This window comes from Engystomops pustulosus, chromosome 7 (assembly GCF_040894005.1).
Source record: "Engystomops pustulosus chromosome 7, aEngPut4.maternal, whole genome shotgun sequence".
NCBI lineage: Eukaryota > Metazoa > Chordata > Amphibia > Anura > Leptodactylidae > Engystomops > Engystomops pustulosus.
The window spans coordinates 143,164,215-143,178,851 of record NC_092417.1 but is presented as its reverse complement, the minus strand read 5'-3'; the positions used below and the strand labels follow the sequence as shown (position 1 = coordinate 143,178,851).

The following is a 14,637-nucleotide window of genomic DNA, read 5'->3' as shown; positions in this document are numbered from 1 at the left end:
GAGTCTATACTAGGTATCTATCTATCTCTGTCTGTCTACCCTATCGTCTACTATAGCTCTCATTCTATGTATCTTTCTATATCTACTCTATCAACTATCTCTGTACTTATTTCTCAATAATCTATCTACGTTATGTATCTCTCCAATATATTTATGAATCTTTCTTCACCACACGTAGATAGTAGGTATCTATCTATCTATCTATCATCTATCTACTCTTGCTATCATTCTATTTATCCATCTACTTTAGCTATCTCTCTGCTTTATTAACTATCTTTCTATCCTATATCTATCTATATTCGTCCATCTACTCTATCATCTTTCTCTGCATCTATTTATCTATCTATCCTTCTAATCTATCTATCATCGATCTCTGTATATCTCTATGCTATTTTTCTCTTCAATATATTTATGAATCTATCTTAACCCCATGTAGATACTTGGTATCAATTTATCAATCTACTGTATCTATGGTATCTATGTCTATCTACTCTTATCACCTATGTATCTATGTACTCTATTTATCTATTATGAATCTTTCTTATCCCCATGTGTCTATAAGTAAATTTTAAATCTAGGAAACTAACTATAAATCAATTTATGATTCTATACATGAATCTATCGATTTATCTATGAACATATCTAATCTGTCATCTATTATTTAGCCATCATTTATCTATCTATCCAGTTACTATTGTATGATTCACATAAATATATATACCCTGTCCCTGTGTATTGTGCAGGGTTTATCTGAGGTGTAGTAGGTCTGGGGTAGTACCCAGGCCTTTGTGTGTATATTCGGCAGAGGTGAGAGGTGTATCTCCGAGGCGCTATGTCCTGACATATTGTCTGTGTGTCTTTGTGCGGGGGGAGTGGGTCATCTGCCTTTGTGTGTGCACTGACAGAAGGGGGGCATATGGATCATTTTCATGTTGCCTGTAAGTCTCTGAATAATTGCCCCCGGCTAATTACACACCGGTCAGTCCCAACACCTGCCTCTCCTTCCACCAAATAAAGGGCTGGATCCTTCTACATCCTAACCCTCCATGGACACAACACATTCCCCCCTCCTCCAAGCCCTTGAGGATCTGAGCGGTGGCTATTGTTCCCCTGTATGACGGATGGTAAGACGCAAGCATGCACGCTACCAACGCTGCCGAAATGGGAATTAACCCTTCCACCACCACTGTGTATGGAAGCAGGTTCAGCCTCTGATCTGAAATGACAAGATCCTCCAGATTTATCTTGAAGAGCGGGGTGACCATATTAGAAGTGAGCCTAGGATTGACTAGTGCCCTGCACATCTGTAGTCAGGAGATTATCTATCCTCATAAATGGACTAAATGCTTGTTAATGCTGGAAAATTCCCTGCAATGGGCAGAAGCCAAGTTATCTAATGATCCCTACCTATATCTATACCTGGAGTCACCTGAAGGAGCACTAGATGTCAAGTCAGCACTTTCTAAAAGTTTAGTTTGTGTCCATACACTAGAGTTTTTCCTGAAATGGTTGATAACAGCGAGCAAAAGTGTGCATTCCTTAAATGTTAATAATACAGATAATAGCAATGATAAAAGCAATACACTCAGCCCTCCTATACTGCTATAGTCAACCTTTGCTCAACTTTAAATGGCTGATAACAGGGGACAAAAGCTCACATTCAAATATATGTAATAATAATTATTAAATGTATGTAAGAACATTTGCATATAGTGTTTCTTTAGTCAGGTTTTGAGCTCAGGGCTTATTCAGATGAATGCTTTTTTTTATAGCATACTGATCCATGATTTAAACAGGCCATGCTGGGAGTTGTTGTCCCGTAATGGAGAACATAAGGGGAAAGTGAGGAAATCTGTATATAGTGAGGAAATCTGTGTTGTATACAGAGCAACATATAGATAAAAAGTTGACGGATGGGGGACAAGTGTTAATTATTAACTCTGGCAGTAGAATTACCATGAGACTTCCTTAAGAAACAAATACTGGTACCATTAAAGATTGGCACTGTTGTCAGGTTCACTCTGACCCCAAATCTGACAAGCCCCCAGCTCCTGTACTGCCACTACTCACCACCAAAAAGCCAACAAGCAAACAAAGGCAGTTGTGAGCTCTCTCCCAGGTCTATGCCCCATCTCCCATCCCATGCACCAGACCTGTGGGATCTAGGGACCCTACTCAATGACTGGCACCACAATCCTCCATTACAGTGGACCCTAGAACAGTGCAGGACCAGGCAGAAATCTGGGAGATAGCTGTATAATGCTGATAAATGTCATATAGTGTAACTACAAGACATGTAATAAGTTATTACACACAACATCTGTATTCACGCACGGCAAAGTTTACAGTAGCGACTGCAAGCATGAAGCTCTCTAGGTGCAATGACAGTGCACTTCCATAGATGTATCTCAGGACTTCTGTGCATAGTGGGGTCCAAATGACGTGCCGGCCGGGGAAGTGTCACTGCCCCCACTTCTAGAGCAGCTCTGTCCTCTTATGACACCCTCACAATACTACTGTCCTTTCGACAGGAACATCTCAGAAGTTGCTATATATCTTCTGATGAAATATTGGTTGTCTCCACCCCACTCCAGGCCCGTAAGCCTCCACCGGCTGCCTAGGGATCCCAGCCTGCAGGATTTTATTGGTTTATGTAATAGGGCATTTTCCAGCACCATGAAGACTGTTTCTGATCCCAGGTCCTCCCACAGAATCATGGATTGCTCCCAGCCCGTCCTCCCTGCTAGATCTTTGTTTCCGGCAGTACTCACCTGTCTGCCCCTTTCCCAGTGTCTTCTCAAGCCGGTATGGCCCAACATACTGCATGTGCGGTGTTCCACCACCATCTTTCCCAACCGTGGTCATCTTCTCTTCTCTCTTTCCACTGGGATCCAGATGCAAGGAAAATCCTCAAGAGAGAAGGGGGGGAGGAGGGCTGGGGATGGAGAGGGAGGGGGGGATGGCTGTCTTTGCTTCTTCTCCCCCCCTCTCTTGCTGGATAAACCTGTCCGTTCTTGTGACGCCCAATTGAGATCCTTGTGGTCCTTCACCATCAATAAAGCTTTGCTTTTTTTCCCCTCTCCGTCTGCTGGACCTTCTGTGTACGTCCTGTCTCGATGCAGAGTTCCGGTGAGGCTGGATGGAATGAATGAAACAAAAAGAAATTAAAAAAAAAACACCCCTATGGGGGCAAAAAAACAGTGCACCCTCCCCTTTTTATGAAAGGAAAATATATAATGCAGCCGTGATGAAGGTAGGCTGGGGGAAGGGAGTGCTAAGGTGCAGGGTGCATGGTGTGGATGCTGCCGTGTTACATACAAGCAGCTCAGCAGGGACCTGCTGATCAATCCTCACGCTCACTGCTTAGAGGTGGGGAGTGTAGGGGGGGCCTGCAGCCCTATGGAGCCGGGATGTTATCCAGACAACCATTGGCGGATGCAAAGCTGTTTTCTGGTTGGTGGCAGAAGGATGCATTTTAATTGGACTGAGGAGGGGGGTTACCTTGTGTGTAGGGATGTGTGACTGTGATTGCAACATTGTAGCTTAATGTGTTTTGTGTGCAAAAATCTGTGCAATTAAATTTGTGGAAATAAAATAAATTGAATCAACCAGAACGAGAGGCTCGTCCATTATCCTGCTGTAAGGAGTAATGACCGCTGCTCACAGTGTGGAGTGGAAACACTTCACTGGTAATGATGTACGATATTCATTCCACAAATACAGAAAGGAGGGAGGCAGCCCCACCCCAGCTATTAATATTATTATATATGTTATATATGATGTTTTACCCTCAACATTTTAATAAAATCACATTCAACTTTAACAGGATACATAGATTTTATTCAGATTTGATCGCTTCTGTCCTATACTTATAAGCAGTGTGTATTGATTTTTCAATGGAAAGAGGCCGAGTCGCGGACACACATATTAATTCCATATCAGTGACCTCGATACAAATGTTCCTTACACCTCCCTCAAGTGCTCTGTGCTGCTGTGACCCCGCTGCTGTACACATGAGCTGGTTCCTGTGTTACAGCTGCGGTTTCGGAACTTTGATTTCAGTTAATGAAAGTATATGAAGTGCACAAAAGGTCATTTACATCGCGCCTGACTGATCGTTCAATGGACCATAGATGTAGCGATTTTTCATAGTAATGACAAATGACCTGAAATTGTTTAGACTGGTAGATGATGATTCAACCAGAAGCAAATATTTCATCTGTAGCCCTGAAATAATATATTGTCTAGGCATGGAAAAGAAAGTTTGTTGCTGAACCCCCTTTGCACTGGAGGCACATAACCCACATACTCCTAGTATACACAAAGTAACAATGTGAGTGATGTGATCAACATTATATAGCATATATTAGGGCAGCACGGTGGCTGAGTGAGTAGCACTTCTGCCTTGCAGCGCTGGGGTCCTGTGCTCAAATCCCACCCAGGTCAACATCTGCAAAGAGTTTGTATGTTCTCTCCGGTTTCCTCCGGGTACTCCGGTTTCCTCCCACACTCCAAAACATACTGTTAGGTTGTTCAGATTGTGAGCCCCATGGGGACAGGGACCAATTTGACATGCTTTGTGCAGCGCTGCGTAATCTGTGTGCGCTATATAAATAAAGAATTATTATATATTCAATCCACAACTGCATTTCAAGGAGATTTGGGATCCTCAAGATGCAGCTTTGGGACCGTCTACTTCATCTGAAGAAACCACATAGTTTTGACCCAACCTATCCGGGGGATTTAACCCCTTTGCATCACAGCCTTTTTACATTTATCTTTTGCTCCCCATTGTCAAAAAATCTCACTTTTATGATGATAAGTCTACTTTTTTTTTTGGTTTGGCACGATCACAGTGATACCAAATTTATATAGGTTTTATTGTGTTGCTCATTTACTAAGGGTCGCGCTGCTCACTTTCGTCGGACTGTGTGCCTTTTTCGGGGATTGCACGGCTTGGACAGGTGTACAACAAGTGTCTCTGCTGGATTTTGGCGCACGCGATCCTTTTGTGGTGCAGCTGCGCTGGCTTCCATCGACACAAATCGGGGCCGTGCCATCGTACGATCTGAATGATTCGGACCGAGCACAGGATTTAACTTAAAAATTTTGTCGCAAACCAACGCACTTACAAGCACCAATTAAAAGATGGTGAACTCTGACAGACCTGAGTGGGGAAGCGACACATGCAGGATATAGGGCGCGCGATCTTAGTGTATTGCGGCACATTGCATTATTGTCGTAAGTAAGCGTGCCCCTTTTATGAAAAATAAAAAATAATTGTTTCGCTACATTCTGACGCTAATAACTTTTTCATACTTTGGTGTACGGACCTGTGTAAGACTTCATTTTTTGCAAGATGAGCTGATGTTTTCAATGCTACCATTTTGAGGACTGCGCGACCCTTGGATCACTTTATAGTAATTTTTTTAATTTGATGTAAATTGACAGAAAAGTGGCATTGTGGATATTTGGGCGCTATTTTCCGTTATGGGGTTCCCCGCATGGAATAACCGTTTTTATTTTTTCATAGATTGGGCATTTTGTGACTCAGCAATGCCTTACATGTTTGTGATTTTTACTGTTCATTGAGTTTTATATCAGTATCAGGGAAAGGGTGTGATTGGCACTTGTATTTTTAATTTTTACTATTTTATAGACCCCCTAAAGTACTTTAACCCTAGACAGTCTGATCGTTACTACCATATACTGCTATACTACTGTATTGCAGTATATGGAGTTTTTACACATGATTCATTACAACGAGCCACTGGCACATTGTAACGATTCTGCAGAAACCATACGGCCTCTGGTCTTACAAAGACCCGATGTTGTCATGGCAGCCAATCGGCACTCCCCATGACGTCACGGGCAGCGATGATAGCAAACAAGATGGCGGTCCCCACACACTGCGATCCTTAAAATGCCACTGGCAATGAAACAGCTACCACCAGCAATTGGTGCTACAACCGATCACATGTATTAGCAATGGGTGTTTGCTGCAATATGCAGCAAACCCCACATCTGTATGACGAGGGCTCACCCCTTACTATTAAGGCTTGGAGTAGTCAGAGGTTAAAGGGAACTTGTCACAAGTTTTAATCACCTATTAAATCACTAGTCCCCTAGGGCAGTGAAGGTGAACCTTTTGGAGACCGAGTACCCAAACTACAACCAAGACCCACTTATTTATCGCAAAGAGCCAACACAGAAATTTAATTTGTGATTTATACTCCCTTCTCTGTCACAGCTTTTATTAATACCAGCACCCTGAGGACACCAATAAAGCAGAAAATAGAAGAAATTTGGATGGAGCTACAATGATAATCCAGATCTGTCCACACCTTCCCATCCCTCCAGTAGTCCCAAGTAGCACTGTCACTTTAAAATAGCTCTGTGCACAGCAGGTCCTGGGCTGTCTGGGACTGCAGGAAGATACCTGGCACCAGTGCAATAGCTTAGCCACCACTGCCCTAGGGTATGAAATGTCCTTTCTATAATTCTCTTATGTATGTGAAATATCAGCCATTTATCTATAAAAGCAAAATCTCATCCAAAGTCATATGAAAATGAGCAGAGAAGTGTCATATTTGCTTGAGATAAGTCAAGTTTAGTAACTGCATGGGAGTGTCAATTCAGACGCCTCTATCTTTGGTTCTAAAGTACCTACAAACTTGGTATTGGTGTCATATCAAGGATAAGAATCTCATCTTTCACTGCTTTGTAGTTTAGTGATACTCGAGTCAATGGGAAAAAAAAGATGGAGCCGAAGACCGAAGAGGACCTGCGGGGGGCATCGGAAAGGTGAGTACATTTTTTGAGTTTTTTTTTTTAGGCTGTGTAGGGGGCTGCTGGCTGTATACGGTGGGGGCAGGCACTGGCTATATACGGTAGGAGCAGGCACTGGCTATATACGGTAGGAGCAGGCACTGGCTATATACTGTGGGGGCAGGCACTGGCTATATACAGGGGACTGGCTGGCTATATATTAGGGGCACTGGCTGGCTATACACAAGGGGGCAGCTGACTATATGCTACAGAGTTATAGGTTGCTGGCTATATACTGGAGGAGGAGGCTACTGGCTTTATACTAGGGGGCAGGCACTGGCTATATACTAGGCTAGGTGGCTGTCGGCTATATACTGGGGAGGTTGTGACCAATGCATTTCCCACCCTCAGCTTATACAGGAGTCAATAGGTTTTCCCAGTTTTTTGTGTTTGTGTTGTATCTTTAATATGAGACTAATGTTTCTAGATACTATAGAACCGAATATACAAATGTCTGATATTATAACTATAGCCTCTACACTTGACTCATTTCAGGCACATATGACTCTTTTCTGGTTATTTTCACATAAATTTGGAGGAGATTTTTTTTTATAGGTTAACTAGCAAGTTTTCAGATAAAAAAGGAAATTCTAGAAAGTTAATTTCTTCCCCAACCTGAGAGGATTAGTAAATTTATGGAGATACAATCTAGTGACATGATCCCTGTATGGGTAGTAAAATCAGTCAATTAGTTTTATAAAGTATTGGTAGATAAATTGACTTGTCAATAGGACATCTGCTTACATAGCCTTACAATATTAAGAGTGTTAGGACAAATCCAATCAATAAAGAAAATGGTAAGTCACTGTTATTCATTTACTGAAAAATTTCCAGGAAGAATAACAGAGATACAACTCCATTCAAAGTTGTTATTTCATTGGGAATACAAGTCTCACTATGGATTACTGGCTCTTTAAACCAAGTGGTAGCATTAGTGTCCAAGATGGATAAAAATGGCCCAACAATGTACAAGAGGATCTTCTAGTGGACTCTGGAGGACACAATATAGATCTACGGAAGATTTTTGTATGGTTTGTGTGCAGGTAGCCTTACTCTGTTTAGAAGCTCCACCTTTGGAAAACTGCCTTTAGCCATGAGTGAGTTTTGATAATAACCTGCAGGGTTAATTCATCAATGGGATACCAGATCTGCAAGGCAAAACAAAATACATGAAAGTCAGGTGTGCTGTACATCTAATGTACAGAAGAGAACATATGATATGTGAGATCAAGTTTTCATCATGGACTGGACATGTTTTTGGTATGTATTGACAGTGACAACCCCTTAGTTTAGCGGGCCCATCTTTTATACTCAATATCTATCCACCTGGAGTAATCCTATGTTTCCATACCTGACCTGTACACTGGACTAATCCAGAAGAAGAAGGGTCTGTCCACTATATATCAGAGTCAGGGAGCTGCAGCTCAACTCATGTTCCTTAGAAGAGAGAGTGAGCTGGAGCTCCTCTCCAAAGCCTCTAACACCGTCATTATTGAGGCATCAGGGGCAACTTTTACATGCACTGTAACATCACTGTATTATCCCTGTACTAGGACATCACTGTGTGTATTATCATTGTACTGTGACATCACTGTGTGTATTATCCCTGTACTAGGACATCACTGTGTGTATTATACTTGTACTGTGACATCACTGTGTGTATTATCCCTGTACTAGGACATCACTGTGTGTATTATACTTGTACTGTGACATCACTGTGTGTATTATCCCTGTACTAGGACATCACCGTGTGTATTATCATTGTACTGTGACATCACTGTGTGTATTATCCGTGTACTGTGATATCACTGTGTGTATTATCCCTGTACTAGGACATCACTGTGTGTATTATCTCTGTATTGTGACATCACTGTGTGTATTATCTCTGTATTGTGACATCACTGTGTGTATTATCCCTGTACTAGGACATCACTGTGTGTATTATCTCTGTATTGTGACATCACTGTGTGTATTATCCCTGTACTAGGACATCACTGGGTGTATTATCCTTGTACTGTGACATCACTGTGTGTATTATAATTGTACTGTGACATCACTGTGTGTATTATCGCAGTATTGTGACATCACTGTGTGTATTATCCTTGTACTAGGACAGTGATGGGCAACCTTATGAGCTCGGTGTGTCAAAATTCGCCAAAAAAACGAGCATAAATCGGGTGGTGTGTCACCTTGACAAAAAAAACATAATTTTGTGATATTTATAGTTTAAATAACAAATATGTAGAATTATTTAACTTCTAGGGTAATTTAATCCTAGGTTGTGTGATTGATCCTACCATGTACTACAGTATGGCAGTATATGGGGATTTTCCACATCATCTATTTATTACAATGTGCTGGACAATCTCTCAGCCTCCCGGCTACTGCACCTGGCTGTGTAGGAGCCGAGGATGCAACTTAACTCTCCGGCGGCCGCGTGTCACTGAAAATGGCTATGCGTGTCAGCACTGACACGCGTGTCATAGGTTGGCCATCACTGTACTAGGACATTACTGTGTGTATCCTTGTACTAGGACATCACTGTGTATATTATCCCTGTACTAGGACATCACTGTGTGTATTATCCCTGTACTAGGACATCACTGTGTGTATTATCCCTGTACTAGGACATCACTGTGTGTATTATCCCTGTACTGTGACATCACTATGTGTATTATCTTTATACTGTGACATCACTGTGTGTATTATCCCTGTACTAGGACATCATTGTGCGTATTATCTCAGCACTGTGACATCACTCAGTGTATTATAATTTCAATGTGACATCACTGTGTGTATTATTTCTGTACGGTGACATCACTGTGTGTATCATCTCTGTACGGTGACATCACTTTTTATATATAATATTATAATAATAATATTCTACTTATTTTATCTTCTTATAACACTTATAAAAGCCTTCAAAATTTCCATGGCAGATTATACATCTATAAGAACTTGTATGTTCATGTAAGAGTGGCTTTGGAATATTCTTGTCATGTCATGTCTGTATCTCTGTAATTTTATCTTCATGGTCAGTAAATGTCATCATAAATACTGATTCCCAGCGAGTCTCTTCAGAGGACGGCTGCCTTACACACGTCATAAGTGATATCGATACATTATACACAACAAGACCCCATTCATCCCGTCTGAATACATGTAGCCGAGCCTTAGATGAAATTCCACCCCCTGATTTCCCTACAATATTAGCTCTCTGGATACATGGGACATTCTTCCTCTGAATTCCTTGCTTTCCACAATGAAGGAGGTCTAGTAACTCCTTTCTGTTATCACCGCTATAACAGTGACATCAGAATTATACATTTTCGTTCTAATCGGTTCATGGAGATTGATCTCTTGTAGGAGCAGATTCCTGAGATTCCTCCATTTGTGCTGTTAGTATCCACATTAGGCTGTATGGGTCATATACTCCTTGCTCACTGGCATAAGAATTTTGATGGCCTGGACTGTGCCAAAATAACTCTTATAAAGTCGGAGAGAATGAAGCTACTGCGCACTACCAAGCAATGTTGTATGGCACATCTCTACCCCCACAATGCCAAAGATGGAGATCATCACTGCCAAACTGCTGCTAACACAGAGTCATTTCAGACTGGTTACTTTGCATATTAAAAGACAGAGGGGCACATTTACTTACCCGGGCCATTCGCGATCCAGCAGCGGGTTCTCCGATGCTAATTTGTGTCTTCCGGCGATTCACTAAGGTAGTGCGCCCGATGTCCACTAGGTGTCGCTGCTGCGCTGAAGTCCGTCGGAGTTTACTGGAGTTCACCAAGCTAGCCTGGGTGCAGGTAAGTGCATGTTTTTTAAAAAAAAAATACGTTGGTTTTTCCGAATCCGCCGTGTTTTCCGACGGCCACGCCCCCTGTTTTCCGTCACGTGCATGCCGGCGCCGATGCGCCAAAAACCCGGGGCAATTCAGGGAAAAACGGTAATATTCGGGAAACACGATGGAAAAACGTGATTTTGGCTCTTAGTAAATGTTCCCCAGAAAGTATTAAGTAACCAGTCCACAATTTCGAATAATAGTAGAGAATCTCTAAATGTGCCAAGTTCATGCCAGTGCCTGAGGCCAGATGACCGGGTTTAGCCTGGTATAAATTATACCCTACCTATAAGTTGGTTTCCTTATTAACCAAACATGTACAACGTTGCCTACGTAATTATGGAGATGGTTTATTGCTGAGCCTTCTCCATACAAGCTGAGAGTTTACTACATATTGCAGCAAACACCCACCATCAACACCTGTGATCGGTGCTAGTACTGATCACAAGTGTTAACCTTTCGATTGCTGTGGGCGCCGTCTTTATAATACCTGGTGCACATTGGAACAGGTGATGTACATAGTCCCCAAATACTGCCATACTGTATGTAGTATGGAAGTATATGGTAGGATCAATCAGATAACCCAGGCTTAAAATACCCTAGGGAGGTGGGGGTCTGAAAAATATTTCAAAAATGTAAAGATATATAAAACCTAAAAGTTCAAATCCTCCTTTCCCTAGAACTCATAAATTAGTCAATTATTGTCATGTCCCAAAATGTCCGATCTATCAAAACATAATAATGGTTATTCCCGGCACTGAAACCCGTAATGCAAAATAGCGCCCAAATGCACGAAGCGTCACTGTTTCGCCATTTTGAAACATAAACTTTTTTTAATTAAAATTTTCTAAATGTTGTACTGTCAACAAAATATTTTGAAATATATTAAAACACAATAATATCTATATAAATTTGGTATTCCTGTGATCGTACTGAGCCGAAGAATAAAGGAAATGAAAATTTGGGGAGCACAGAGAAACCCATAAAAAAAAACAAGCCGAGCTTACAGGAGATACAGGAGAGTGGTGCAAATGTATTTTTTTTAACCGCATTTGAAATGTTTTCCCCATTTCCCAGTACAAGACATGGAATATATTAAAGACATGAATGGGACATCACACAATTTGTGATGCAGGAAACAAGCCCAAACTCAGCTCTGTACATGGAAAAAATAAAAGAGGCATGGGTTACCTTATCCCATCCTACAAAAATTATTTATATATTATCCCATGGTGTCAATGGCTATATATCTCCATATGCCTGCAATGCGGCCTTAATTGGCAAGGTCTCCGTAAGGAGAGCTCTTACTATCCGACCACAACAACAGTTAATAAATGTGGTGTGAGACACGATGGAGGGAAGGAGGGGTGACCCGACCCCACTCCATTGAAAAGCACAGCATACGGGCCGTAACACGGGAAAAGATAGGATAGGCAGCACCTTGCGGCCATACATACCCATTCGGTGGTGTGAATGTGGCCTTACTCTTACTTCCATTCTCTAGTCAAAAGCCTCTCAGTTCCCTACATTGTACTGAACAGATGCAACCACATCGAAGTAGTTCTTTCTACGGTTGGGAATCTGTTGCTTCTGAAATAGATGTACTTGATTGGCTTAGATCATACATCATGTTATAAGGCTTCTCTAAGGCTTCTTGAAGTCAAGGGAGCTGACTTACAGGGTAGCTAAAAGGGGCAAGGTGTTCCTTATGCCATCCTGGAAAATTTATCTGCATATTTTCCTGGACTCCGCTAGTAGAGGGTGCGTTCACACGTTGCAGTTAAAACTGCATCGCAATCAGCTTTGTGTTGGTTTTAGGTGCAGTTTTGTCAATTGAACAGGGGAAAGACATGAACTGAACGAGTGAATTTGATTTTGAAGGGGAAACCTGCTCCACAAATGTCATTCACTCGTTCAGTTCATGTCTTTCACCTGTTCAATTGACAAAACTGCACCTAAAACCACCTCAAAGCTGATTGCGATGCAGTTTTAACTGCAACGTGTGACTGCACCCAGAGCGTCAATAACTAGAAGCCTCCACATGTCTACAAGGCCTTAAATGACAAAATCCCTGTAAGGAAAGCTCTTACTTCCCAACCCCAATAAAGGTTAAGAAATGTGGTGTGGGGCACATCCAACAATTTTTGTGCAAATTGCTCCACAATTTGGATTCATCTGCAACAGTAAATCTGAAAGCACTTCTTAATTCCCTTGTCCAGGTTAAAAGACTAATGGTCTATATTTTGGACTAGAGATGAGGGAATTCGGTAAAAATCAGCAATTTTCTGGACACTGAATACAAATCTTTTCTGCTTAGCTTCGGAGGAAATCCCATTCATCCCAAAGCTGAGGAAGGCAGGATAGGTGAGGAAAAAAAGAAAGAATTTGTAGAAAATTTTCAAAACAAGATTGGACCTTTCTTAACAAATTTGTGCTTTAAAGCACTAAAGTGGATTATCTCACAATTCTCAGGACAATTGAACCTGAACAAATCTTTTGAAAAATTCTAAGAATCTTCCACGAATCGAAACTTAGATGATTCGGTCATCTCTATACAGGCCATCAATATCCAACTGTGGTGGTGTGATATCCAGCATTACCAGATCTTAGTGTACAAGGCTGGAATCAGACTTCTCTGCATTCTATGCAGTGGCCATGCTGGGTTACTGGGACCCTCAGAGACCATGATACCAGGGATCCAGTCCCATAAAGTTTACATGAAGTCGCAGTGCTTCTATTGCAATCCAACTGTGGAAATGGGACAACCAATTTTTCGCTCAGACACTTACCTATCATGTGGACAGCAGATACACTGCAATTTTAGGAAAGCCTCTTGTAACCCACATAGTGGGGCACATTTACGAAGGGTCTGCGGACCGCATTTTCGTTGGGTTCCCGACTTTTTCCGGTTTGCGTGGCACTTAACTGGGGTTTTTGGCGCACGCAATCGGTTTTTGGCGCCGACTTTCATGCGAAATCCGGGGACGTGGCCGTCGGACAACCCGACTTATTCGGACTTAGCACAGGATTTAACATTCAAAATTGTGTTGCAAGCCAGACAAAATTGTGTTGCACCGGGAAGAAGAAGGTGAACTCCGGCAGACATGAGCGGGGAAGCGACACATACAGGAAATTGGACGCACGACCTTAGTGAATTGCGGCAGCTTGTCGGACAACGCACCTCGGGGATCGCGACGGGACGGGTAAGTAAATGTGCCCTAGTGAGTAGAAACAATGTTCAGCTCCTTATATAGGATAAGTGGTGGCCATTGGTAATTTACTCTTTCAGGATTTTAGAGACACAGGAGGTAGCGGGGCACTGAGGTACTGCCGTCTTTAAATAGAAAACCATGAACAATTATTATGGAAGGTGCTCGTACCGATGCCATTAAAGAACTGTTCACCCACCCGTGATATGATCCACATCAGCCGCATCTAGTGCAGAGTGAACACCGCTGAACCAGATCCAGATATAGGGTTCATTGAATCCTATGAGAAACAGACCAGCAATAATCATGAGTATTCTTCGGTATGCTTGGCGGAACTTGAACATTGCTGCATTATATTCAGTCATCAACTGTTTTAGTTATAACCAGTGTCAATTTTAGCATAAGAGATCACATTTTACCTGTAATTCCACACACACCTGTACACTACATGAGCACAAATTGCTTAGTTTGCTTGCAATTGCTTACATATAGTTTTCCTTTAAAGGGGTTATCCGGGTTTTAAAAATTTCTTATGGCTGGGGAGGGATATTTAAACATAATAAACATGTACTTACCTCCTCCCGCGCCGCCGATGTCCCGCGCCGCGGTCCCTTCGATCCGTGCCCCTGTTTGTTTACAGGGGCACGGAAGCCGTGCACAAGGAGCTTGCGGTCCGCGATGTGGACGGCTCCTCCTATCCGTCCCTATCTCTCAGCGTTGTAAGCGCTGAGAGATGGTGTCGGATAGGAG

At 42.1% G+C, this 14,637-nt stretch overlaps 1 protein-coding gene across 9 annotated transcripts in view; it reads right to left on the bottom strand.

Annotated features, from left to right (window-relative positions):
- The window catches only part of BRSK2 (BR serine/threonine kinase 2), a 136,085-nt gene that overhangs the window by 91,785 nt on the left and 29,663 nt on the right, over positions 1–14,637 (bottom strand). For 6 of the 9 annotated variants that reach the window (XM_072118067.1, XM_072118072.1, XM_072118073.1 and 3 more), the window contains exon 1: positions 2,772–3,358. In XM_072118067.1, the coding sequence (XP_071974168.1) occupies positions 2,772–2,865 (94 nt within the window). In that variant the 5' untranslated portion in view covers positions 2,866–3,358. Of the gene's footprint in view, positions 1–2,771; positions 3,359–7,881; positions 7,977–14,637 lie in introns of those variants that run through there. The other 3 variants (XM_072118068.1, XM_072118070.1, XM_072118069.1) reach the window with 3 other exon arrangements.